Source organism: Diabrotica virgifera, chromosome 6 (genome assembly GCF_917563875.1).
Source record: "Diabrotica virgifera virgifera chromosome 6, PGI_DIABVI_V3a".
Lineage (NCBI taxonomy): Eukaryota > Metazoa > Arthropoda > Insecta > Coleoptera > Chrysomelidae > Diabrotica > Diabrotica virgifera.
Genome location: NC_065448.1, coordinates 183,285,462 through 183,311,266, shown reverse-complemented (window position 1 = coordinate 183,311,266; position 25,805 = coordinate 183,285,462). Strand labels below are relative to the sequence as shown.

Sequence of the window (25,805 nt, the reverse complement as noted above, 5' to 3'; positions counted from 1 at the left end):
TCTCGTTTGAAAAAATCATCCATTACGTCATCACGTCCAGATGGATGACGTCACTAGTATACCATATATGCCACAATATCATAACTTAAAAATAAAGATCGATCTGTTTCGGGATTTTTCCTTAAAGGCGCCGGTTTACGAAATAACTAATTTATTTCTTTCATTTGCACCATACTGTCGGTGGAAAATAGTGTCGCGCACGCTTGATTAGCAATTAAAAAACAAAGGAGTTTTGAATATTGTATTGCAAAAAACTCTTCGGGATTTCATCAATCGATATTTAAAGAATATCTGCTTACCTTGGCAACATTAAAATTTTCAGTTTTTCACATAGTTTCTGAGGGTTAAAAATGGCCGATTTCGCAATTTTTCAATTTTTAATCGCTTATATGTCAAAAACTATCATTTTTAGAGAAAAGTCACTAAAGACCTTTTCTGTTTGGAATGATCCAGAAAACCTAAAAAAACTTTTTTCCATGCAAAAAAAATAATTTTAGGCAAAAAAACAAAAAAAAAAACGTTTAAAAAATTTTTGACCACCATTTGGTCCTGGCAACATGCAAATTTGTTAAAAGGAGTCCTTTTTGAGTAAGATTGCGCAAAAATTCCGAATTAGAATATTTTTCCTAGAGGATGCGCAGTGGCTTTCTGGACTAAAAAGCATACGAAATAAGTCGGAAATCTATTTCACGCAACAACGACTGACAGAAAGTGGCTACTGTCCCGATTACGGGTTTTATTATAAAATTTGACGTTATCAAATATATAGAATGTCAAATGTAAGTTTTGCTTCAAAATTTTTATGCAGAATTACAACTACATTTGAAGTAGCTTAATAAATTATTTTATTATTATTGATTAATAAATAAATAAACAATTTATAAAAAAATTCAATAACATAAATTTTATTTTTGTTATTTTATTCACTTTGACGGAAATCTAAACACAGTCATTTCTTTACCGTGTGAATGACGTTGGCTTTGTATGTTTTAAATATTAATTGCCAAAATATAATTATTTACCTTAAAATTTCAAAGCCCAATATAAAATTAGTTGTGAAAACAACTGTTTGTGTAATATAAAGAAACTTCAAAACGCAAAAATTCGACAAAAACCGCAAAAAATTCAACTGACTGACTGCCACAAAATTAAACAAAGCAGAAACGTCAAACAAATTGTGCTTAAAATATGAAAACATACCGAATCGTCTTTTTTTGTACCTATCTCTTTTCAATGCACTGACTCTAGATTCTAGATGGTTCATAAAAATAACATGTGTTTTTACTTAATAACAAACGTCAGCACGTCATATCATGAGTTTCATGCGTGGAAGAGAATGATGCTAGATAAAAAGTATGTGTTTTATCTCGCCAGGTGTTAATGACGTACGGGTAAAGACTCGCGGACTCAACTACAGGGGCGGCCCGTCGGGGTAGGCAAGGTAGGCGCCGCCTACCCTCTTCAAATGTAGTACAGTAATATAAATTATTATTATAAATTACTTATTTCAAAATTGCAATTTATAAATTTTGACACAATACCTACAATAAAAAAGCAAAAATTATCCAAATTATTTTTAAAAATATCCAAAAAAAAATTTATCCTCAGTTATAATTATTGTACGCTCCTTGTAGTATCAGTAAGTGCATTATTATTCCTTGGTCAGGCACTCGTGAACGTAGCCTGAAATAGAACGACGCCAACATCGAATTATTGACGTGCGATCTCTCTTTGTTTACACGAACTAAAGGCCTGGTACGGGCCCGATTTCTACGAATTTTGAAAGTGGATAGGCACAGAATCTTGTAGCCGAACCTACAAAACTTTATCAGTTGCTTCCATGGTGTGTTGTGAAACTGTTTTAAAAAATTGTTTTTTGAATTTGGCTGTTATTAGTAGGTTAAGTATTCAACAAAAATAGGTAGGACAATTTAAATTTGTTTATGAAAACTGAATAATAAACAGGTACATTTGAGATCGGTCTATTGAAGGGGATTTTAATTTTATATTAATATATTAACGACAAATAAATATGCGAATAGTTATTTGTCAGTCATCCATTATATTTGTATTGTGTTTCAATACAATTTGGATAATTTAAAGTTAAACTGACGAATTGTGTTATTAGATTATATAGATAATTAAAAATTTAAAGCGAGGTTAATTGTTAACTTATCAATTTATTCGAAGAGTAAATTATTATTTCATACATAAATAAAATAAGTAATATTTGACGTTGTGGAAACGTAGGTGTGTTAGTTTTATTGGTGGAATAACATTAGTCATCGAATACGAATATTTTAAACGATGTAATATGCAGTTTGATCGAGACGCCTTTTTCAAGGCGCCAAAATCAAGAAAGATCAGAAATTATTTCAATGGGCCGGCCTTTACCAAATTTAACAATTTTATCAACAGATAAGACAAAAGACAATCGACCATTTTCGAGATCGTTTAAAACAATATGGTATGAAAACCATAAATGGCTAAGCGGAAGTTATTTTAAAAATTCACTTTTCTGTTGGCCTTGTCTGTTGCTCTCAAATATGAAGCAAAATGTTTGGGTGAGTCAGGGATATTCAGATCTGAAAAATTTATCAGCTAGTGTAAAAAAACATGAATCTTCGAAAGAGCATTTAAACAATTGCTTAGGTTTAAAACGGTTAGAAAAAAATAAACAAACTATTGACAGTGCTTTAGCTGGACATATTTCTCTATCTAATAAGATGTATAATGAAAAAAATAGAATTTTATTAACATATTTAATTGATGTTACAATTCTGATAGCAAAACAAGAACTTGCATTTCGCGGTCGTGATGAGAGCCATAATTCTTCCAACATGGGTAATTTTAAAGAAATTTTTAATTTAGTAGTTAAACGCGATCAGGAAATCCAGGATCATGTTAAAAAAATAGAAGGGGCGTTCACGGGTTTGTCAAAAACAATACAAAATGATTTAATAGATTGTCTTGCCGATTACGTAAAAAATGAAATTTCAAGAGAAATTAATGAAAGTCAATTTTTTTCTATACTAGCGGACGATACTACTGATATAACCGAAAAATCACAGTGTACTTTAACAATCCGTTTTGTTAACAAAGTTGGTCAGGTAACAGAAAGATTTTTAGGGTTTTTTGATATTAGCGAGAATAGATCTGCAGGCGCTCTATATAGTATAATTTCAAACGTGCTTGAGCCATATGATTACAAAAATAAATTAATTGCTCAATGTTACGATGGTGCAAGTGTAATGGCCGGCTCTTTAAACGGATTACAATCAAAAATTAAAGTAGATGCTCCAAAAGCAATTTTTACACATTGTTGCGCTCATAGATTAAATTTAGTATTGCAAGACGGCTCAAAATGTATTAGTAATTGTAGGATAGTTTTTGCAACGGTTACATCAATTCCTGGTTTTTTTAATCATTCTGCGAAGAGAACCTTTATTCTGAATTCAATTCTAAATCGAAGTATTCCAACAAACTCTGAAACTAGATGGACTTCAAAGTCGAAAATTGTAAACGTTCTTAATTCAAAATGGAATGAGTTAATTTCAGTGTTTAATAAAATTATCGAAGACGAAAATTCGGGAGCCGAATCTATAAATGGTGCTCGAGGATATTTGCAAAATTTAAAAAATTTTGAGTTTGCTTTTCTTCTGTGCCTTTATAATAAAATATTTAATATAACTGACATATTGTACAACATTTTACAACTGAAATGCTTAGATATAAATTTCTGTCAAAAAGAAATAGGTATAGCCTTGGGAAGAATAAGACAACTTCGTAATGATCAGGATTTTAATAATTTATTTTCTGTGGCTGAAACAAGGGTATCAGAATTTAACTTAAACCTGCCTAAAAGAATAAAACAGTCGTCCGATGTTGACCGGACCACAAAATATAGAGCTTTATATTTTGAAATTATAGATAATATTATTATGGAACTTGAAGTTCGCTTTAGAGATTTAAAAGAATTACATTTTTTTAGCCTTGCAAATTCTTCACATTTTCAAAATTTTTCAAAAAGTTTTCTACATAATTTAATAAATAGTTTAATAACACAATATTTTGGAATATTTAATAAACAAAAATTAATTAATGAGCTATGTGTCATTTACGAAGATAAAGAATTTTATACATTAAATGTTTTTAACATTTTGCAATATTTTAATGAGATTGACTTAATTGAAATATTTCCTGAAGCATATAAATTATTTGTTTTAATTGCTACTATACCCGCAACTTCCGTTTCCGTTGAACGCAATTTTTCTTGTTTAAAAAGAATTAAAACCTATCTAAGAAATGCTATGTCACAAAATCGACTGACAGCTTTGTTTTTACTGTCAATTGAAAAAGATGTCCTTTCGATTTTGTCTAAAAACGAACAATTTTACGACATAATCATAAATAAGTTTTCTTCTACCAAAGACGGGCGCATTAATTTAATTTATCGTAGGTAATAAAACTATTTTTAAATAAGGCATTTTGGTTTGAAATAATAAAATATAAAAATACAAAAAATATATATAAAAACAAAAAATGGTACTTCGATACCCCCAAAAAAATGTTTTTTTTTTCAGCTTTTCACCTTTCAGATCGGCCAGGGTCCTAAACTTTTCGAACATAATAATATAGGTATTGACATCTGGCTGATGGTTTATCTCACAATCCGCCGAAGGGCTGTGGGATACTGCGGTCAGGATACACACCAGCGAATTCGAATTTTAGTGACAGAGGATAGAGGGGCTTCTTAAATGCCCTATTCTTCTGAGTAGCGCGAATTGAATAGTTTCCTTCACCAAATGCAATCATGGGATAAGGAAACTAGACGTTCGGGTGACGCGAGATCGAGTGACGACCTGGCGGATGAGCCAGGGGGTGGTAAGGAAGGGTTCCTCCCGAATCTACTCGTGGCACTCTAGTTTTCGGACGAATAGTGTCGGGGGTCGATTTGGCAGGGACCGGGATTGTCCCGGGGGTGTGTATGTCATTTCGCTAAACACAATATATACATCACCACGCGAACTGGTTGACTTCCGAGTTTTGTCAAGAAGTAAGTCCTTTAAATCAGCGTTTTTTTAAATGTACATAGAACCTAAGAAAAATGTATATATAATATAAAAAAACTTAGTAAAACTATATATATATATATATATATATATATATATATATATATATATATATATATATATATATATATATATATATATATATATATATATATATATATATATATATATACATATATGTGTGTGTTGCCTACCCGCATACTGAGGTCACGAGCCGCCACTGCTCAACTGTAAAACATGGTGATCTCAACAGAGAAAACTAAATCGATAGTGGTATCAGCGGAACCAAGACGATGTAAATTGGTCGTAAATAACAAAATAGTAGAAAAGTGATGGAAACAGAATACTTGGGAATAAAACAGTCAAGCTACGGAAAAGTGGACGAAGAAGTACAAAAACAAGTGAACATAGCGAACAGAGCAGCAGGATGTCTCAACAACACAATCTGGAGAAACAAATACCTCACAATAGAAACGAAAACCAGGATATATAAATCAACAGTAAAACCGATAATGACGTATACAGCGGAAACAAGAGCAGATACGGCGAAAACACAAAGAATGCTGGAAACAGCAGAAATGAAAGTCTTACGAAAAATAACAAACCAAACTCTAAGAGACAGAGTAAGAAGTGACGAAATACGAGCGAGATGTAATATAGAAGAAATAAACATGTGGACCAAAAGAAGAAAAATAGAATGGAATCAACACATATAAAGAATGACAGAAAACAGAATAGTATGAATAGCAAGAGACACATCTCCAAATGGAAGAAGATCATTGGGACGACCGAGGAAAAGATGGTCAGGCAATGTAAATTGAGGCTAAGAACCGAAGTAAAACATTGAGCCTATTTATAAAGTAGGAAGAAGAAGAAGAAGAAGAAGAAGAAGGAGAAGCTTTATATTGCCGGTTATTAGCGCTCCCATCGCTCTATTTTCTAGCATTTCAATTCCAATATTACCTAGAAGCAGTGTATTCTCTGCATAAAACATAACTATTTTAGGACCCGACGTCAAGTACTAATATATCTTTATATTTTAATCTTAATAAAAACAACGTTATTTGTTTTTATAGAGTAATATATTTCTACTTTGCATCAGTGAAATAAACTTTTTATATCGAAGCATAAAACAAAACAACGAACAGACTGATTACTGGTGCTGTAATTTTACCCGAAAATACAGATGACATTCATAAGTTATAGCTTTGAGCATGGAATGATCCATTTAAAAAAGTAACCCGTTGGATATGTAACCGACTTTAGTAGGAAGCAGGTGGAAGTGGAAAGCGAGTTATGTGCCCATTCGTGACTTTATTCCAAATTGTAAATAACAACAAAATTATGCTAACAATAAAAAACTGAAAACGTTTGTTTTCTATACTTCCACAAAATTTATTATATCTAAGTGACTACAGCTGTTTCGGCGGAGTGCCTTTCTCAAGTAATATAGTTTACAATGTGTTTGCCTTTTTAATCTTCAACTGAAGAGGTTGAGGAGTGGGGAGCTGTTTGTCTCGAGTTGGTCATTCAGAATTATATCTGTATTTTTCAGTTTATTAATTTCCATAGATTCTAAAAAAGATAGCTTAAGGCCTTTATTTTGAATATGTAGAATTTTAAACTCTTCATTGAAAGAATGATTATGATCTAGAAGGTGAAGTGCGTATGTAGAAGTGTCTGTTTTTCTATTGTTGAATGCCCTTTTGTGTTCTGCTATCCGTTTGTCAAAAGTTCTGCCAGTTTGACCGATGTACGTTTTCGGACAGTCACCACAAGTTAGTTTGTACACACCACTCTGTAGTTGCTTTCTCTTTCGGCTTTTATTGTTCTTAATATATTTAAAAGCCGAAAGAGAAAGCAACTACAGAGTGGTGTGTACAAACTAACTTGTGGTGACTGTCCGAAAACGTACATCGGTCAAACTGGCAGAACTTTTGACAAACGGATAGCAGAACACAAAAGGGCATTCAACAATAGAAAAACAGACACTTCTACATACGCACTTCACCTTCTAGATCATAATCATTCTTTCAATGAAGAGTTTAAAATTCTACATATTCAAAATAAAGGCCTTAAGCTATCTTTTTTAGAATCTATGGAAATTAATAAACTGAAAAATACAGATATAATTCTGAATGACCAACTCGAGACAAACAGCTCCCCACTCCTCAACCTCTTCAGTTGAAGATTAAAAAGGCAAACACATTGTAAACTATATTACTTGAGAAAGGCACTCCGCCGAAACAGCTGTAGTCACTTAGATATAATAAATTTTGTGGAAGTATAGAAAACAAACGTTTTCAGTTTTTTATTGTTAGATAAAATGAACTTCCATCAAGTAACGGTCGAATCCATCAATTATTTACAAAATTATGCGTTTTTTCAAACAAGCAAAGATGTTTTTTGCGTATACATTGCAGCTCTTATTTTATGTACAGTAAACGGTAAAATAGACAGTACTGAAATGAATATTCAAATGTTTATGATTATTTATATATCTAGTATCAGCTCTGAGCTCGTAGGTAGAGGGGATATTTAAAAGTTCGTGAGCGACAGTAGTGACAAGTCGGTGAACTTTTTCTGAAAATTTGACATAAATAATGTGAAAGTGATTCATTTAAAACATTGAAATTAAAAAACATTCATAGTAAAAAATATTAGTTGGCCAAAGCTGTGGTATATATTTTTACCGTAAAATATACTTACGTTTTAAATACTTAACTTTGATTTTTTTAATATTTCGTAAATTAATCTATTAATCTAAGCGCCATCTACACGATAATTTGAAAGTATCTGATATAAGAAAGAAGGAAACTAATATTTCATCGCTAGAAATTCAAAATTAATTAGCAAAATCTTAAAAAAGAATCATAATGAATTATAAATTTTGTACTTACAGATATTATCCATCGATTACAATTTAAATTCTTCTTTGCGTTGTAAATATTACACGATTAAAATTAAATAATAAATTTAAAAATTTCCGGCAAATGTTGCATTTTTTGTAATCCGCTAGTTGGCGATACCAGCGAACCTCAGAGAGAATACTTGCAAAAATTATTCACGACGACGCACATTCCCGATAAAACAGATGTTAAAGATGCCGTCTTTATCATGGCGGATCTACGAGGAGGGAAAATGACGAAATTTCCCCCTCTAACAAGGTCCAAATTTAAAAAAAAATTGTTCAAACATAAAAATATCTTAGCCGACATTAAAACCAAAATCACAGAAAGACAAATTCAACTCAATAAACACGCTAGTTATGAAAATTAAGGAAACTTAATGCCTATAATATATGTCTTTTACGTAATCTGAGTTTATAGTTTTTTCGTCTTTTGGTTGGTTTTTCATTGGAAGTTCCCCCTAAGGCACATTTCACCTCCCAAGGCAAATTTATAGATCCTCACATATTTGAAATAATTATTCACCAATGGAATATAGGTGCTATTTTATAGTAATGGCTGTATGATAAATTGGAATTTTACTAAAGGTCCTATACTTTGTTTTTTTGGTCTTCTTCTTCTTGCAGTACCGTCTCCTATCGGAGGTTGGCTACCATCACAGCAATCTTAACTTTGTTGGCTGCAGCTCTGGACAACTGTATTGAACTGCACCCATACCACTCCCTTAAATTTCGCAACCAGGAAATCCTCCTACGTCCCACATTTCTCTTTCCCGAGATTTTTCCTTGGATTATAGGTCTAAGCAGAGAGTACTTTTCTCCTCTCATTATGTGGCCTAGATACTCTAGTTTTTTCGTTTGTATGGTTTTTATGACTTCGCATTCCTTCCCCATCTTTAGCAAAACATCTTGATTTGTTACTCTTTCTGTCCATGGTATTTTCCACATTCTTCTGTAACACCACATCTCGAATGCCTCAATGTTTTTTTATGTTTACCTTTTTCAGAGTCCAAGCTTCCATGCCATACAGCAGAACGGAGAAAACATAGCACCTTAACATTCTCGTTCTTAATTCCCTCATATATTTTTTTTGCCAACATAAATGAGATTTTTCAACGAAATAATGTTTCAAATAAGATGTGCAAAATAATTTTTAATTGGGTTCTGCTAATGGGCTTACTTTTTTTGGCATTAAATTAAAAAAACTTTAAATTTTACTCATTAAATCATCATTGTCCGGTTATAGTCTTAATTATTTTAACTGTACTAATATCAGTCGAGTCATTATGAATGATTAATCCTTAGTCTCAGCATCCGTATGGCTTGCAAATTGTAGAAGCCTCGGAGGTGTAACCAGAGAAGGTTCCCATTGTTTTCATTCTGGTGGAATGTGGAATAGCATTATGTTGTTTTATATGCCATTAGAGTGAAAACTTAGTATTTTTGCTAGCAGTTGCCGCTAGGGCATCTATGCCATTTCGTTCGTTGCAATTCGGGACTGCACGCTGGGGTTTGTTTTGGTTGGATCAGGGAGAGCAGCATATGTGCCTCCTGATGAGAGACTAATAAGTTTCGAAACCGGCAGAGGTGCTTGCAGCACTCTCTGATTGGACTGGAATATGGTTCGGCTGTATTTTCGTTTTGCAACGAAATTGAAAATGGTTATTCATTTTTTATTTACATTTACTCTGTGTGGAGTATGAAGGGAACCAGTCTCGTTGGAACTTTACCGCGCTGAGCAGATGTGACGTGAATTGTAAATTGTAGAATTCCCTCATCTTCCTTAGTCTCAGCATCCGTATGGCTTGCAAATTGTAGAAGCCTCGTAGGTGTAACCAGAGAAGGTTCCCATTGTTTTCATTCTGGTGGGATATGTTATGTGCCATTAGAGTGAAAACTTAGTCTTTTGCTAGCAGTTGCCGCTAGGGCATCTATGCCATTTCGTTCGTTGCAATTCGGGACTGCACGCTGGGGTTTGTTTTGGTTGGATCAGGGAGAGCAGCATATGTGCCTCCTGATGAGAGACTAATAGGTTTCGAAACCGGTAGAGGTGCTTGCAGCACTCTCTGATTGGACTGGAATAAGGTTCGGCTGTATTTTCGTTTTGCAACGAAATTGAAAATGGTTATTCATTTTTGATTTATATTTACTCTGTGTGGAGTATGAAGGGAACCAGTCTCGTTGGAACTTTACCGCGCTGAGCAGATGTGACGTGAATTGTAAATTGTAGAATTCCCTCATCTTCCTTAGTCTCAGCATCCGTATGGCTTGCAAATTGTAGAAGCCTCGGAGGTGTAACCAGAGAAGGTTCCCATTGTTTTCATTCTGGTGGGATATGTTATGTGCCATTAGAGTGAAAACTTAGTCTTTTGCTAGCAGTTGCCGCTAGGGCATCTATGCTATTTCGTTCGTTGCAATTCGGGACTGCACGCTGGGGTTTGTTTTGGTTGGATCAGGGAGAGCAGCATATGTGCCTCCTGATGAGAGACTAATAGGTTTCGAAACCGGTAGAGGTGCTTGCAGCACTCTCTGATTGGACTGGAATATGGTTCGGCTGTATTTTCGTTTTGCAACGAAATTGAAAATGGTTATTCATTTTTGATTTACATTTACTCTGTGTGGAGTATGAAGGGAACCAGTCTCATTGGAACTTTACCGCGCTGAGCAGATGTGACGTGAATTGTAAATTGTAGAATTCCCTCATCTTCCTTAGTCTCAGCATCCGTATGGCTTGCAAATTGTAGAAGCTTCGGAGGTGTAACCAGAGAAGGTTCCCATTGTTTTCATTCTGGTGGGATATGTTATGTGCCATTAGAGTGAAAACTTAGTCTTTTAAATTGTTTTAATTTTCTTCTGATCACGATTTTCAAAGTGGAAATAGACATGTTAAGTATTTTTAGGTAAAATATATAGCTGTCATTACAACCTAACTGCGACTACTTCCATATACGCTCTGAACTTCGCTGGTGTCGCTACTAGCGGATTACTATTGCAACTTTCGCCGGTAATTTTTAAATTTATTATTTAATTGTTATCGCTTAATATTTACAACGCCAAAAAGTATTTAAATGTAATCGATTTTTTAAAAATTTTGCTAATCATTTGAACATTCTATGAATAAAATATTAATTTCTCACTTTGGATACTTTCACAATTATCGCTTAGATTAATTTATAATTACATATTAAGAAATATTAAAAAAACTTAAATTCACTACTTACAAAGAAATTATATTTAAGGTAAAAATATACACCAAAATAGCTTTGACCAACTAATATTTTCCCTATTAATGTTTTTAATTTCAATGTTTTAAATTAATCACTTTGATATTTATGTCAAATTTCCACCGAACGTTCACTGATTTGTCACTACTAGCGCTCACGAAATTTTAAATATCCCCTCTACCTACGAGCACTCAGCGTATACACCTAACATTTAACTTAAACATGCCACAAGTCAACAGTTTTAGAACACTACTTCATAGACTTAAATAATGATAGACGGAGTATCATTCAGAGCGATGTGACGACACCATCGTTTTTCTTTGGATCAGTGCTGTTTCATTCTTATGCATAGTAAAGCTGCGACAGGAGTCCTCCCCTTCCGTGCCTATACTCACACTGAATGTCATCATAGATTCTCGATACAATGTGCTAGAAAGAGATACCGCAAACCAGTCGAAGAGATCTTGTCGTCAGGAAGCGCGGAGTGTAGGCTCACTCTATGTTAATATATACCTCTATGACCTCTAAATTAATATTGTTTAAAGACTAAGTTTTCACTCTCATGGCATATAAAACAACATAATGTTACTCTACATCCCACCAGACTGAAAACAATGGGAACCTTCTCTGGTTACATCTCCGAGGCTTCTACAATTTGCAAGCCATACGGATGCTGAGACTAAGGAAGATGAGAGAATTTTACAATTTATAATTCATATCCCATCTGCTAAGCGCGGTAAAGTTCCAACGAGATCGAGAAATTGAAAATGGTTATTCATTTTTAAATTTAATATTGTTTAGTTTATTAATAAAATAAGTGACTGAATTATGATTAGGACTGAGGCATGTAAGTTTCAACTGCTAATGTCGTAATAATTTACTTACCGTCAAACTGACAGAAAACAAAATTTTTATCGAAACGACAGAAAAGATGATTTAACTAAATTTTTTGTGGTTTATTTAAAAATAAATAGTCAATAGATTTCAAATTGTAAACCTTGTGGCCCAAAATTTGACAGACCTTAAAGGAACTTCAGCTAATTTTTAGGACTATGTTGTCTCTATCCGGAGGTATCTGGAACTTTGGTATCTTTGGCCTTCTCATCCAAATTGGGTACTGTTTTTCGATGGAGATGGAACTCTTCGATGGTTTTTTCCTAGAAACACATGTGGCAAGTTTAATGACTGCACAAGATTTACTTAGAAGTAGAATCAGACCGAATATGGTTATGTTTTGATTATACGTTGATACGTGTTTGTTTTACTTTTCGTAGGTGGTTAATTTTTTATACATATACGAGTATTAGTCCATTGAAGTGTTACATATTTTGGGCCATACCTTGCATTTGTTAGAGGGGCCAATTTTATCTTTTTAATGTGTAGGGAAGTTTTTGGGGTCGCCACCCTTGTCCCCCGGCCGCCATCTTAGAAAAGGGGTGCAAAGGGGTTTCGCGCCATATCTCGTAAGCTACCAACCCTACGGAAAATCTAATAAAATATAAAATGAAGCAAATTAAATTTTTTCAATTTTATTTCTTTATTTTTATTTCCTTTCTTTTTATCGTCAAGTGACCAACAAAAAAGGTATAAACAAAAATAAGTAAAAATTTTTTAACAAGTTTCTTTTTGGAGGTTATAACTTTTTTGCAGTTCATTTTACAATAAAATTATATTATAGCAATTTTGTAGAGGGTTTCTCAGCGAACAATTTTCATTAGGAAGGTGTTTAATTCTATTTATTTATCTAGGTTTTACAGCGCTCCAAACCTGACCAGATTCTCGAATGTTCATAGGGATACAATAAAAACAAAACATTAGGCTTAGTTTTCTATCTTAATATTTTTTTAATCATACAATTTATTCTGATTTTAACGTTCCTATGCTATTACATATTCATCTATTTTTGACCTTTCTCCCCACTATAAAACTTAGAACCCTAAAATATATAGAAAAGGCCCAAGAAGTTATTTGAGGACAAATTCGCCGGTCTAGAAGAAGAATGGCGCAACCGCAAAATGCAAAATTCTTCAGAAGGGCAAAAAAAAAACGATTTTCAAATATTTAAAATAGGGATTAAATGAAGAGTAATCGTCCAGGAGCATCGGTATGGCGTTTTTTTGACAACGATGGCTTTTATTTTCATCGATATTGGTTCGAATTTTATTATCTTAATTTAATCGCCCCATTTTCAACCCTATCTACAGTTGCGTCATTATGTATCTGAAACAAGGTCTAACATAGCGCGTATTTCAGTAACGATGCAACTACCCTATAGTGGCTCAGCACATTTTTACAGTTCGGCGTTTTTGTATCATCTTTACATAGTATTTTAGAAGTTAAATGCGCAATAAAGAGGAATTGACAAAATTTTCAGTTACGTCATTTTTCTTCCGTACCGGACTGAATATCTGCCTGCTATTACTTTTATTATTATAATTTATCCTAGGTGGCACAGCAGTCAGTCCTCCTCTACTTAACTTATTCTTACAGTAGTTGTGCTACCTATTTGGCCACGTGCAGTCGTATTAAAAATTGTGAAAATATTTTGAATTTTATGGAGAATACTATTGAGGTTCTTGTGGATAAAATTTATATTTTAGTGATTAGATAAGCATTATGCAGCATGTGTTTTTTTTTAAGAGCGCATCATGAGTGGTGGTTAATATATTTGTAAGAAATTTATAGGAAAAATTATTTGTCGGTGGGAAAGTCGAGCCATCTTGACTCACTGTTGTCGGCGAACGTTTTTCTTCTCTTTATATGGCGGAAATAAAGACGATTCTCTGAAAACCCTGAGTTACAAACGATTTGCTAAAACAATGACAAAAAATGCGTTCAATATCTTCTCACTTCCTCCAACAAGACGCAGCCCGTTTCCACAGAGTCCCAGAAAATTGGGGCTGGAAAAAGCATGGACAATTTTGGATACCAATCCAAACTTCCAAGCCTCCAGTGCCCCCGAGCTTATGAAATTCATTTTTAGCAGATGCAGTGGAAACTGGAAGTGCATGTGTCTGCCGAAAAGCAGACCTCAAAATGTTCAGCAGTGTACCTTTATTGTAGTGGTGAAAGTTGCAGCAACATCGTGGACATATCAACATTAACTATTGAAGAAAATGAATTAATAGATGAACTAGCGACAATGATGCCAACTAACTCTCATTATACCGCAAAAATTCACCTCGAATACTCAGGAGGATCTTGACTCTCAGTCTGGACCATCAAAAAAAAAAAAGAATGTGTGTGTACTTTGTACGCACGTAAGAATTTATACTTCTACTACATATTATGTGATTTTTAAGACAATACCAAAAATTTAAAAAAATAAAAGAATAAAGCGCACACAAACACATTGAAAAATGCCACAAAGAAAAAATGATTTCTGAACGATAATAATTGTTGGCAAAAATTTTAAATACGCATTTTCTGAAAAAAAAATTATATAACAAATATACTTACAATCATAAAATGCATAAAAAATAAAAAATAAAAACTTGCATTTTGATTCGTAATCGAAGCCTAGACTCACTCGTCCAATTCCACATTATTTGTCATGTGGAAAAATAGGGTAACTGAACGTTTTACTGCTTGACAGTTGTTTTGAATATAATTAAATTATGTAGTTTAAATTTTGTGGAAGAAAATATTAAAATATAACAAAACAGTAAGAAAACAATATATTAGATGAAAATTGGTAAGAACTTTTGTTGGTAATCAAATTAAGTATGTAAATCAAAGCATTACATACCTACTAGATAAATAAATCTACGCCAAAAAATCATAATTTAAAAATAAAAATCGGACGTAATTTGGGATTTCTCTCTAAAATCCTCATTCTTGAGAAAATAAATGTACAGTAGAGCGTCGATTATCCGAACGTCGATCAACCGAACGACCGCTTATTCGAACTATCGACTCCCGCGTCCCGCACTCGAATACCGAGCAAGCGTTAGTAATTGACGCTTAAAATATCTTCAATTTTCTTCAATATTGTATCCAGAAATAATTATGTTGTTGCAAAGACTGCACTTTTTTGTTTAGTTGCTATTTGTCATTATCAAGATATAAATAAATATGTAGGTATATAAATATGGCTTTTATTCACTTGTGGATAAATATGTATGACTATCAATATGTATCAATATATTGTAGTCCGATTATCCGAACAAATCAGTTTTCCGAACACCTATGTCCCCTAATTAGTTCGGATAATCGACGCTCTACTGTATTTCAACCTAATCCAAATGTATAATTACAATATGATTATAATAAAAACTACTTACCAAATTAAAATGAGTTTTCCTTGTCCAAAATAGTCCAAAAGTCCAAAAATATAGGTATATGAAAACTATTTAAAAAGGCAGTGCAACTATTAACTAACTTTTGCTTGTTGTTTCTTTTCACACAAATTTTAAAACGCAACAACCATAAATAATCAAACTACAGCTGTGCCACAGCGGCCATATTGAATAATTTTTGACATGTCATTTGAACATCCAATCAGAACAAAGTTATAATGCGCATGCGCCGGGATCATAGGTTTTAAAATATAAAAATTCACCCTCATATCGCCGGTAAAGAAGTATAACTTCAAAAATAAAAAAAATAATAACTATAATAGATCTTTTTCATCATATAATAATAATAAAATATTATGTTGTCTAGAAATTGTCCGTGGATTAGGCCTATGGGGATACCACACAAAAAACGCGCCTCCAGACTCTACTTAAAAGGTGGCCGGGAAAAGGGTCAAAAGTAGCTTAATAATAGCATAAAAATATTAAAATCATAATAAGTATGTAAATATATAGATAGAAAAGTAAGCCCAAATTTTTATTCTTATTATATTCCTATGAGAATATTCGAGAATCTGGTCAAGTTTGTAGTGCTGTAAAACCTAGATAAATAAATAAAATTAAACAACTTTATAGTGTAAATTTTTCGTTAAAAAATCCTCTACAAAATCGCTATGATGTTATTTTATTTTAAAGTTAACGGAGAAAAAGTTATAACCTCCAAAAAGAAACTTCTTACAAAATGTTCTCTTATTTTGGTTTATAACTTTTTTTGTTGGTCACTTGACGATAAAAATTTATATAGTCCATCCGCTATAACTTTTCCCATGCGGTACCATTCATTTTCAATCAAATTAAGTCAAAACATAAATTGAAACGAACGTCGATGTGTATATACATTTTGTATACTGTATACTATATACTACACACATCGGCGTACGTTTCACTTTCTGTTTTGACTTAATTTGATTGAAAACGAATCGTACCGCATGGGAAAAGGTATAGCGGACGGACTATTTATAATATGAAATTGTAGAAAATTTAATTTGCTACATTTGCCCTGCACCCCTTTTTCCAAGATGGCGGCCGGGGGACAAGGGCGGCGACCCCCAAAAACTTAAATTTAAGATTATGAAACCTTCTACACATTAAAAAAATAAAATTGACTCCTCTAAGAAATGCAACCCTAAACGTAACATTTCAATGGACTATATAGATTATTTTAAATTTTATGGTTTATTCTGGCTTTATCACAAAAAAATGAAAATATCTATTTTATTTAAAAAATGTCCTTGCTTTATTTAAAAAATTATTGACCCAACGTTTGACCGATTATCTCAATTCCTATGGAATTTTTTGTATTTTGAAATTAATTTATTCTTTACTGCAGTGTGCAGTAGACTAATTGCTTTTGTTTTTTATTTTTAGAACTAAAATGTCACTATAAACTTTAATTTGCTACGTTTTACATCCCTTTTTCCAAGATGGCGGCCGGGGAATAAGAGCGGCGACCCCAAAAATATGAACTTAAGCTTATACTGAACTCTTCTACACATTAAAAAAAAATAAAATTGACTCCTCTGAGAAATGCAACCCTAAACGTAACATTTCAATGGACTATACAGGGTGAGTCATGAGGAACTGTACATACTCCTACCTCGTATAGAGGCTCCTATGGGGAATAACAAATGACCATTAAAAAGTGTCTGCTCCCATTGTTTAAGAATATACAGGGCGAGTTTCGCATTTTGACAGAAATCTCTATTCGTCATAATTTTTAAACGGTCAGATCGACGTGTCTCTTATTTTGGTCAATCGTTACACTATTACCACCCAATCAACTGATTTAGTCAAACTAAAAAAATCAGGTTCAGCTTTAAAAAAATTAGTTCGTTTGTGTCTTAGAAAAAATTTCACCCTGTATAAGCTTTTTGATAACTCTAATATAAATTTTACAAATTAGACAAATGGGCAATTAAAATGGCATATATATTTTTCCCCACACGATTACTTAAGTTTTTATAAAAAAATCAAATTTGACGATGAATTAAAAGTTTGGTATAGTGAACCATAGATTTAAAAAAATTAACTTTTATTTCAAAATTTTTTTTTTTAAACAAATATTTAATTTATCTTACCACCCAATCAACTGATTTATTTAAACTAAAATAAAATCAGGTCCGGCTCTAAAAAATTAGTTCGTTTGGGTCTTAGAAAAAATTTCACCCTGTATACGCTTTTTGAAAACTCTAATATGAATTTTACAAATAAAACAAATAAGCAAATAAAATGGCTTATTAATGTTTTTCCCCACACGATCACTTAATTTTTTATAAAAAAATCAAATTTGACTATGAATAATTATTAAAAGTTTGGTAAAGTGAACCATAGATTTAAAAAAACTTTTATTACCAAAATTAATTTTTTTTAACAAATATTTAATTTATGTTACGACCCAATCAACCGATTTATTCAAACTAGAGAAAAATCAGGCCCGGATTTAAAAAATTAGTTCGTTTTGGTCTTAGAAAAAATTTCACCCTGTATATGCTTTTTGAAAACTCTAATAAGAATTTTATAAATTAGACAAATAGGCAATTAAAATGGCGTATTTATTTTCTTCCCTACACGATTACTTAATTTTTTATTAAAAAATCAATTTTGTCAAAATGGGAATTTTAACCTAAAAATGAAAAAAAAATGAAATCACGGTAACTCGCTACAACTCTGTTCCATTTTAATATTTTTTTTTTTTGAAATTTTACAGCACCATACCTATTACCATTGTGAAGACTATAAAAATTGTTGTAGACTTTCAGTCTTCTTCTCGTAAAAGTTATGAATTTTTAAAATAAAAGGTGCAGATTCGTGAATTGCAAAGTTAAATCGCAAAAATTAAGTGAAAACATTTAAAATTTGTCTATTTGATCACGTCTAGGTTAAACTATAGAGTCCAAAGAGAAGTGTATGGGGGGTTTTAGATATAGACGCGTTATAGAAAAAAAATGGTGAAACTTTTAATTTTAAGAAAAACGTTGTTTAATTTTTTTATTTTTATGGTAAAATTGCGATTTTGACAAATTTGATTTTTTAATAAAAAATTAGGTAATCGTGTGGGGAAAAAATAAATATGCCATTTTAATTGCCTATTTGTCTAATTTGTAAAATTCATATTAGAGTTTTCAAAAAGCTTATACAGGGTGAAATTTTTTCTAAGACCCAAACGAACCAATTTTTTAAAGCCGGACCTTTTTTTTTTCGTTTGAATAAATCAGTTGATTGGGTGGTAACATAAATTAAATATTTGTTTAAAAAAATAAATTTTTGTAATAAAAGTTAATTTTATTAAATCTATGGTTCACTTTACCAAACTTTTAATTCGTAGTCAAATTTGATCTTTTTATTAAAAATTAAATAATCGTGTGGGGAAAAAAATAAATATGCCATTTTAATGGTTTATTTGTCTAATTTATTAAATTCATATTAGACTTTTCAAAAAGCCTATACAGGGTGAAATTTTTTCTAAGACCAAAAGGAACTAATTTTTTAAAGCCGGACCTGATTTTTTTTGCGTTTGACTAAATCAGTTGATTGGATGGTAATAGTGTAACGATTGAGAAAAATAAGAGACACATCGATCTGACCGTTCAAAAATTATGACGAATAAAAATTTCTGTCAAAATGCGAAACTCGCCCTATATATTATTAAACAATGAGAGCAGATACTTTTTAATGGTCATTTGTTATACCCCATAGGGGCCTCTATACGAGGTAGGAGTATGTACAGTTCCTCATGACTCACCCTGTATAGATTATTTTTAATTTTATGGTTTATTCTGGCTCTATCACAAAAACCGAAAATAACTATTTTATTTAAAAAATGTCCTTGCTTTATTTAAAAAATTATTGAGCCAACGTTTTACCGATTATCTCAATTCCTATGGAATTTATTGTATTTTGAAATTAATGTACTCTTTACTGCAGTGTGCAGTAGACTAATTGCTTTTGTTTTTTATTTTCAGAACTAAAATGTCACTAGAAACTCCAACTTCAACTACACAACTACCAGTATGTTTCGAAGACATGTACTACCAATGCGAGGTAGACGATATAAACGGAAATTTAACTAACCACACCGTGTCCGTTCCGCATTATCCGAGTGGATACACGATCACGCAAATAGCAGTGGCATCCATTGTTGTTACCGTTCTAATGATCGTCATAGTCGTCGGCAACATGCTGGTCATTATAGCAATAAGTACGGAGAAAGCGCTAAAGAATATCCAGAACTGGTTCATTGCGTCTTTGGCCGTTTCGGATTTTTTTCTAGGGTTAATCATTATGCCGTTTTCGTTAGCCAATGAGTTAATGGGCTATTGGGTGTTTGGCTTGTGGTGGTAAGTAAAACTATATTTACTATCAATCTACTATTTTATTTCTTTTCATGTCTAAAGGTGCGTACTGACTACAGAATTTTCTTCCTAATGAATCAAACGAATCTAACGAGCCTAGCGCATGTAACGGGATTTAATTTAGTATTCAGAAACTTCTTAAGTTCTTTTAATTAAAATAGATTAATTATTGTTTAATACGATTGGTTCGGATAAATAATATTAAAAATATACATGTGTTACAATGTAAGTAGAGCGCACGCATTCGACGACGTTGATCCAGAGAATTCCGCTGATTAATCATAATAGTTCAAGTGGTAGCGCTGAAAAATCTCTCTGAATTTACTAAAGCTAGTTTTTTCACAGTTGATTACTGTAATTGTGTAGAGAAACATACTGCGGTCGGTCAAGCGAAACGTAGAACATGTGTTACTGATAGCTTATCAAAGTTGCTTACCTGCGGAGTTAATGCAATCCATTTACTAAGGCTAAAAGTCATCACACACATTCTAAATTGAATATAAGTAAAAGTTATTATAGTCGGTCAACTGTATGACGGGACAGAGCCGGTCGGTCGGTCGGCCCCAATGAATGTACAAAACAATTAATGATTGAAATTCATTTATTATACTTTAAAAGTTTTGCGGATGTAGTATTTTATATATGAAACATTAATAAAATGGTCGGTCAGCAAAAAAAGAAAGAAATATATCACGCGCGCGCCATCGGCGTTGCAGGCGGCGGCTGGCTTTTTTCTTTAGCATAAGCAACTAAACTACTTTTAAATTAAATTTTAAAATACTGTTTATAATAATTGATAGTAATATTAATAATATACGTATTGATTACTCTGAACAAACCATTTATACAGGGTGTCCAGAAACTCTACCGACAAACGAAGACAGGAGATTCCTTAGATAATTTTAAGATATTTTAACCCAATTCACCTAGTCCGAAAATGCTTCTTAAAGGAGCTGGAGCTCTTTGAAGATGGCGTCTTGTAAGTAGTTTTTCTTAAATAACTCCAAAACGCTTCTATTGAGAAAAACGAAAATTGGTACACATATTTATCTTTCAGAGATAAAACGACTCCATGCATTGAGAATTTCTAGTACCGGTCATAGGCGTCCGTTTTGCGTAGGGCAACAATTATTTTATCGCATAACTTTTTTATCTTTAACTTTTAAGCATTTTTGACTCTCGATTATTAAATTGTGAGATATTCTACAACTAAAAGGTACTCTTGTTTTAGGTCGATAGGATACACCGTTTTCTAGAAAAATCGATTTGGAAATTTTTCTTTTTTAATTTCCAAAAAAAATTTCAAAAAAAAACTATTTAGAAATCTGAAAACTGGTACGTTTATTTATATTTCAGAGATGAATCGATTTCATTAACTGCGAATTTCTAGTACGGGTCATATGCCTCCGTTGTGGGTAGGTCAACGGTTATTTTATCGCATAACATTTTTGTCTATCATTTTTAAGCATTTTTGACTCTAGATTATTAAGTTATGAGGTATTCTAGTACTAAAAGTTACTCTTGCTTTAAGCTGATAAAATACACCGTTTATTTTGAAACTTTTTTTAAATTTTTGTTCAAATTCAAAAAACTAAAAATTTTCAATTCGATTTTTCTAGAAAACCGTGTGTCCTACGGACTTAAACTAAGAGTACCTTTTAGTACTAGAATGCCTCACAATTTAATAATCCAGTGTCAAAAATGCTTAAAAGTTAAAGACAAAAAAGTTATGTGATAAAAAAACCGTTGCCTTACCCAAAACGGACGCCTATAATCGGTACTAGGAATTGGCAATGGATGGAATCGATTTATCTCTGGAAGATAAATATACGTACCTATTTTAGTTTTTCTACATTGAAGCGTTCTGGAGGTATTTAAGAAAAACTAATTACAAGAAGCCATCTTCACAGAGCTCTAGCTCATTTAGGAAGCATTTTCGGACTAAGCGAATTGAGCTAAATTGAGGAGTTTGCTGTAAGAAGGATGCAGCTCCATATTTAGACCGTTTTGGGTGAAAACTAATGCCATAATTTAAAAAAATTGGCGGATTGACTGGTATAAGAACGATGCAGATCCGATAATAAATAAAGGAAATATACGTATTTATGAATCTGCATCCTCAGTCATTTGGTGCAAGAAGGGTGGAGCTCCGGACCTGCATCCTTTTTGCACCAGACGATTGTGAATGTTCGATGATTTTCGTGGAATGCAAGGTCATATAAATATAAACCCAAAGTTCCCTATGACTTCTACTATCGATACTTCAAAGAAAACTTCAACTACAGGTTTGGCTCACCTCGATCAGATACGTGCAAAAAATGTGATGTCTTAGATAACAAACTCAAAGATGTGACCCTCGACGAAAATGAACGAAAAGTTTTAGCAGCGCAAAAGAAGTTGCATGAAATTAAGGCCGATTTGGTTTTCAATGAGCTGAAGGAGAAAACCACACTGTGCAAGCATAGTGACGAAGTGTAGGTTCTGACCTTTGACTTCGAACAAAACCTTCCACTTTTAAAAAGTCCTGCTGGGGAAGCTTTCTACAAACGCCAGTTGTGGACATACAACTTCTGCGTCCATTCTGGTAAGACAACTCAAGCTCACTTTTATATGTATGATGAAACTACGGCTCGAAAGTCACCAAACGAGTTAGTGTCATTTTTGTACCACTATATAAAAAATATACTCCCTAAAAATGTTAAAGTTTTATACCTTTTCTCCGATAACGCTGCTGCGTAAAACAAAAACTCAGTAATGATTTAGTTTATGTATGTGCTGGTGAGAACTAGGTCTATTGACAAGATAGAGCACCGCTTTCCTGAACCAGGACTCAGCTTTCTTCCCTGTAATCGCTGCTCTGAAGTTATTAAGAAGTTTTTAAAGAAGAAGGACTACGTGTTTAGCGCCCAACAATATGCTGATTTTGTTAAACAATCATCCAAACAGTTTATTTCCATTCTGGTAAAACAAAATATGATCCTGAACTTTAGTGGTCACTATGAAGGATATTTTAAAAAAGCTATCTCAGATGCAGCAAAGCAAAGATTCTAGATTTCCAAATACCGAATTTTCCAGTACAGTAATGAACATTTAGATAGTATTAAAGTCAGTATATCTACTGGCCTTCCGAGTTTTCACTTATTCCAAATCTTGAGAAACCTTGATAGCGACCTCTTAGTTTCTTCTGATATTCCTATCTGTTGCAATCCTATACCTATCCACAAAGCCAAATATGCAGATTTGGCAACACGATTCGTTCCTATGGACCAAATGGCTTTTTACACCCGCCTCACAAGTGATGCAGCCATGGCAGAAAACCAGAAAACCGAATCATCTGGAACGGATGATGACGACCAGGTGGATGAATGAAGGATGTATTTGCCCGTGTGTTTAATGTTTTATTTTTTTTTTTCTGAATGCTATTTTTTTGACACCAACCTGTTTCTTTTTACAGATTTTTCGTATTTGTGTAGTAGGCAAACCATAGTCTTTTGATTGTTGTAACCGAATAAAAGAGTCTTTGTTGGGAATTTGTTTTTTTTTCTTCTCAAAAATTGTAGTGAAGCAGCACTATTTTACGTGTTTGGTGCAAGAAAGATGCAGGTCTAACTTTTTTTCAATTTTTTTCTTATTTTTTCAAAAATTTTCTACTTGAAAATAGTCTCGAGTATTGACTATAAATCTGTTTGTCAACGATTGATATTATGTCTTTCGGGTTAAAATAAAAACTTTTATTAAAAAACAGTTTTTTTTTCAATTTCCCAACAATTACCAAATATGGAGCTGCATCCTTCTTACAGCAAACTGCTCAATTGTCTTAAAATTATCTTAAAAATCTCCTGTCTTCGTTTGTCGGTAGAGTTTCTGGACACCTCTATAATGTAATGTTACACGCTACCATTAATAAATGAACCGAGTAACCACGTGACGAGTAACAATGTAATAGCTGAAACGATGCATCAGGCTAAAAAAATTGCAATAGTTTATATTTCAACATCAACATGTTGATTTAAATATGCTTTATTCCGTTAACATCCACTTGTTATTGCTTTCGATGTAGCCTAGATATCTAATATTTTATAATGGTAAGGTCATTCGACCTACCTCAGTAGCTAGTTTCAACTGCTTTGGATCTGGAGTAAGTGACCACATGTCTTAATTTTCTTAACTTTTTCAGCAGTCAAAATCTCATCTTTTGTTATTTTTACACAGTGGTTTATTTATTTCCAGGTTTTAACCTGATGAAGAATTAGCCCGAAAACGTTTGTTTGTGATGTACTTTAGATAATCAACTATTTTCAATGGGAAATAAGCCACAATTTTATCAAAAAAAAAAACGATTTTATTAACGTTTCGACGCCCAAGTCGGGTGTCGTTGTCAAAATACAAAATTATTATTAATACAGTATTATTTTGTATTTTGACAACGACACCCGACTTGGACGTCGAAACGTTAATAAAAGCATTTTTCTGGTAGAATTGTGTCTTTATTTCCCATTGAAAATAATTGATTATAAAAATGTCACAAGGAAAAATAGCTTCAGTACATTAGATGTACCCACTTTGAGTCCAACTTGGATCTTTTTTCGAAAAAGTTTCTTTAAATAAATTGTATACCATCTACAAGGGAAGATTTTTACTTCTTTAATAATTTTTATTATGGTATACAGCCAATGAGAGGGAATCATTCCTTTTTATAATAATTTTTTTCAGAAAAGTTTTAAGATCAAGAATCGTGCAAGTCTAGTTAGGGTTGAAAATGGGGGGATTAAATTAAAATAGTGAAATTTGAAACAAATAGGGATGAAACCAAAAGCCATCATTGTAAGAATAAACGCCATACCGATGCTCCTGGATAGTTACTCCTCAATTAATACCTATTTTAAATATTTAAAAATCGTTTTTTGGCTCTCCTGAGAAAGTTGACTTTTTGCTGTTACGTCATTCTTATCCCGGACCGGCGATATAATCTTCCACCAGAACATCCGCTAATATGTTTAAAAAATAGTTCGAGTATAACCCTTGTCCAATGTTTTATATCGTTGTATAATATTATATTATATCGACAAAACAATTAATTCTACCAGAGCAATATACCATAAAATTTTTTAAAGTCATCTTCTAGTTTTTGGGGCAACTGTTTTTGAGTGACAAATGAAATGTATCGACAGCACTCTTAGTCAAATTGCCTAACATTATAATTTCTGGCAAGTTTGTTTTCAAATTTATATCATCTTGAAAATGCATAGAAATAATTAACACCACGTGTATTTCTATTCTGATACATGGTTCCAAGATGACGTGTCTTCCCAGTAACCAGGTACCAGGTGCTCCGGGGGTCGGCTCTGATGGCATATTCATGTACAGCGACCCCAAAAATCCTCGGGTAACAAAATCTTTCCACTGATACTGATTTTGACATTTTTATGCACTTTTGGATGCACTTTATGCACTGTAGTGCTGTATGGATTTCCACCTATTTCTCCATTATGCTGTATGGATTTCATCCAGGCAAGGAAGACGATATAAATTTATAGACTTTTTTCCTGACATCATCCCGAACACAGTGCAAAAGTGACAAGTCAATAGGTGCGTGCTGCAGTTAAAAATCGTTTTATTTTTTCTTATTGCCCTGGTCTATATATACTGCTTCGGTCATAAAGATAAACTTTCCTGAGTGGGTTTTATATATTGCGTTTTTATTAAAAAATATTTAGTCATAATTCATATTTTTTATCTGTTTATTATATTGTTTCCATAACTGAATTTTTTCATTTAGCTGTATAGTAATATTTAAATAATAATTTAATACGATCAATTATTGTGGGTTGAAACCTCAATAAATATTATTATTTTGATTAGTCTTTTTTTTTTTTTTTTTTTTTTTTTTTTTA

General features: G+C 32.6%; 1 protein-coding gene across 1 annotated transcript in view; it reads left to right on the top strand.

The window, feature by feature from the left end:
* LOC114328224 (alpha-2C adrenergic receptor-like) overlaps positions 1-25,805 on the top strand; it is a 98,480-nt gene that overhangs the window by 34,828 nt on the left and 37,847 nt on the right. The window contains exon 3 of the mRNA XM_050653121.1: positions 19,522-19,896. Coding sequence (XP_050509078.1) covers positions 19,522-19,896 — 375 coding nt within the window. The remainder of the gene's footprint in view (positions 1-19,521; positions 19,897-25,805) is intronic.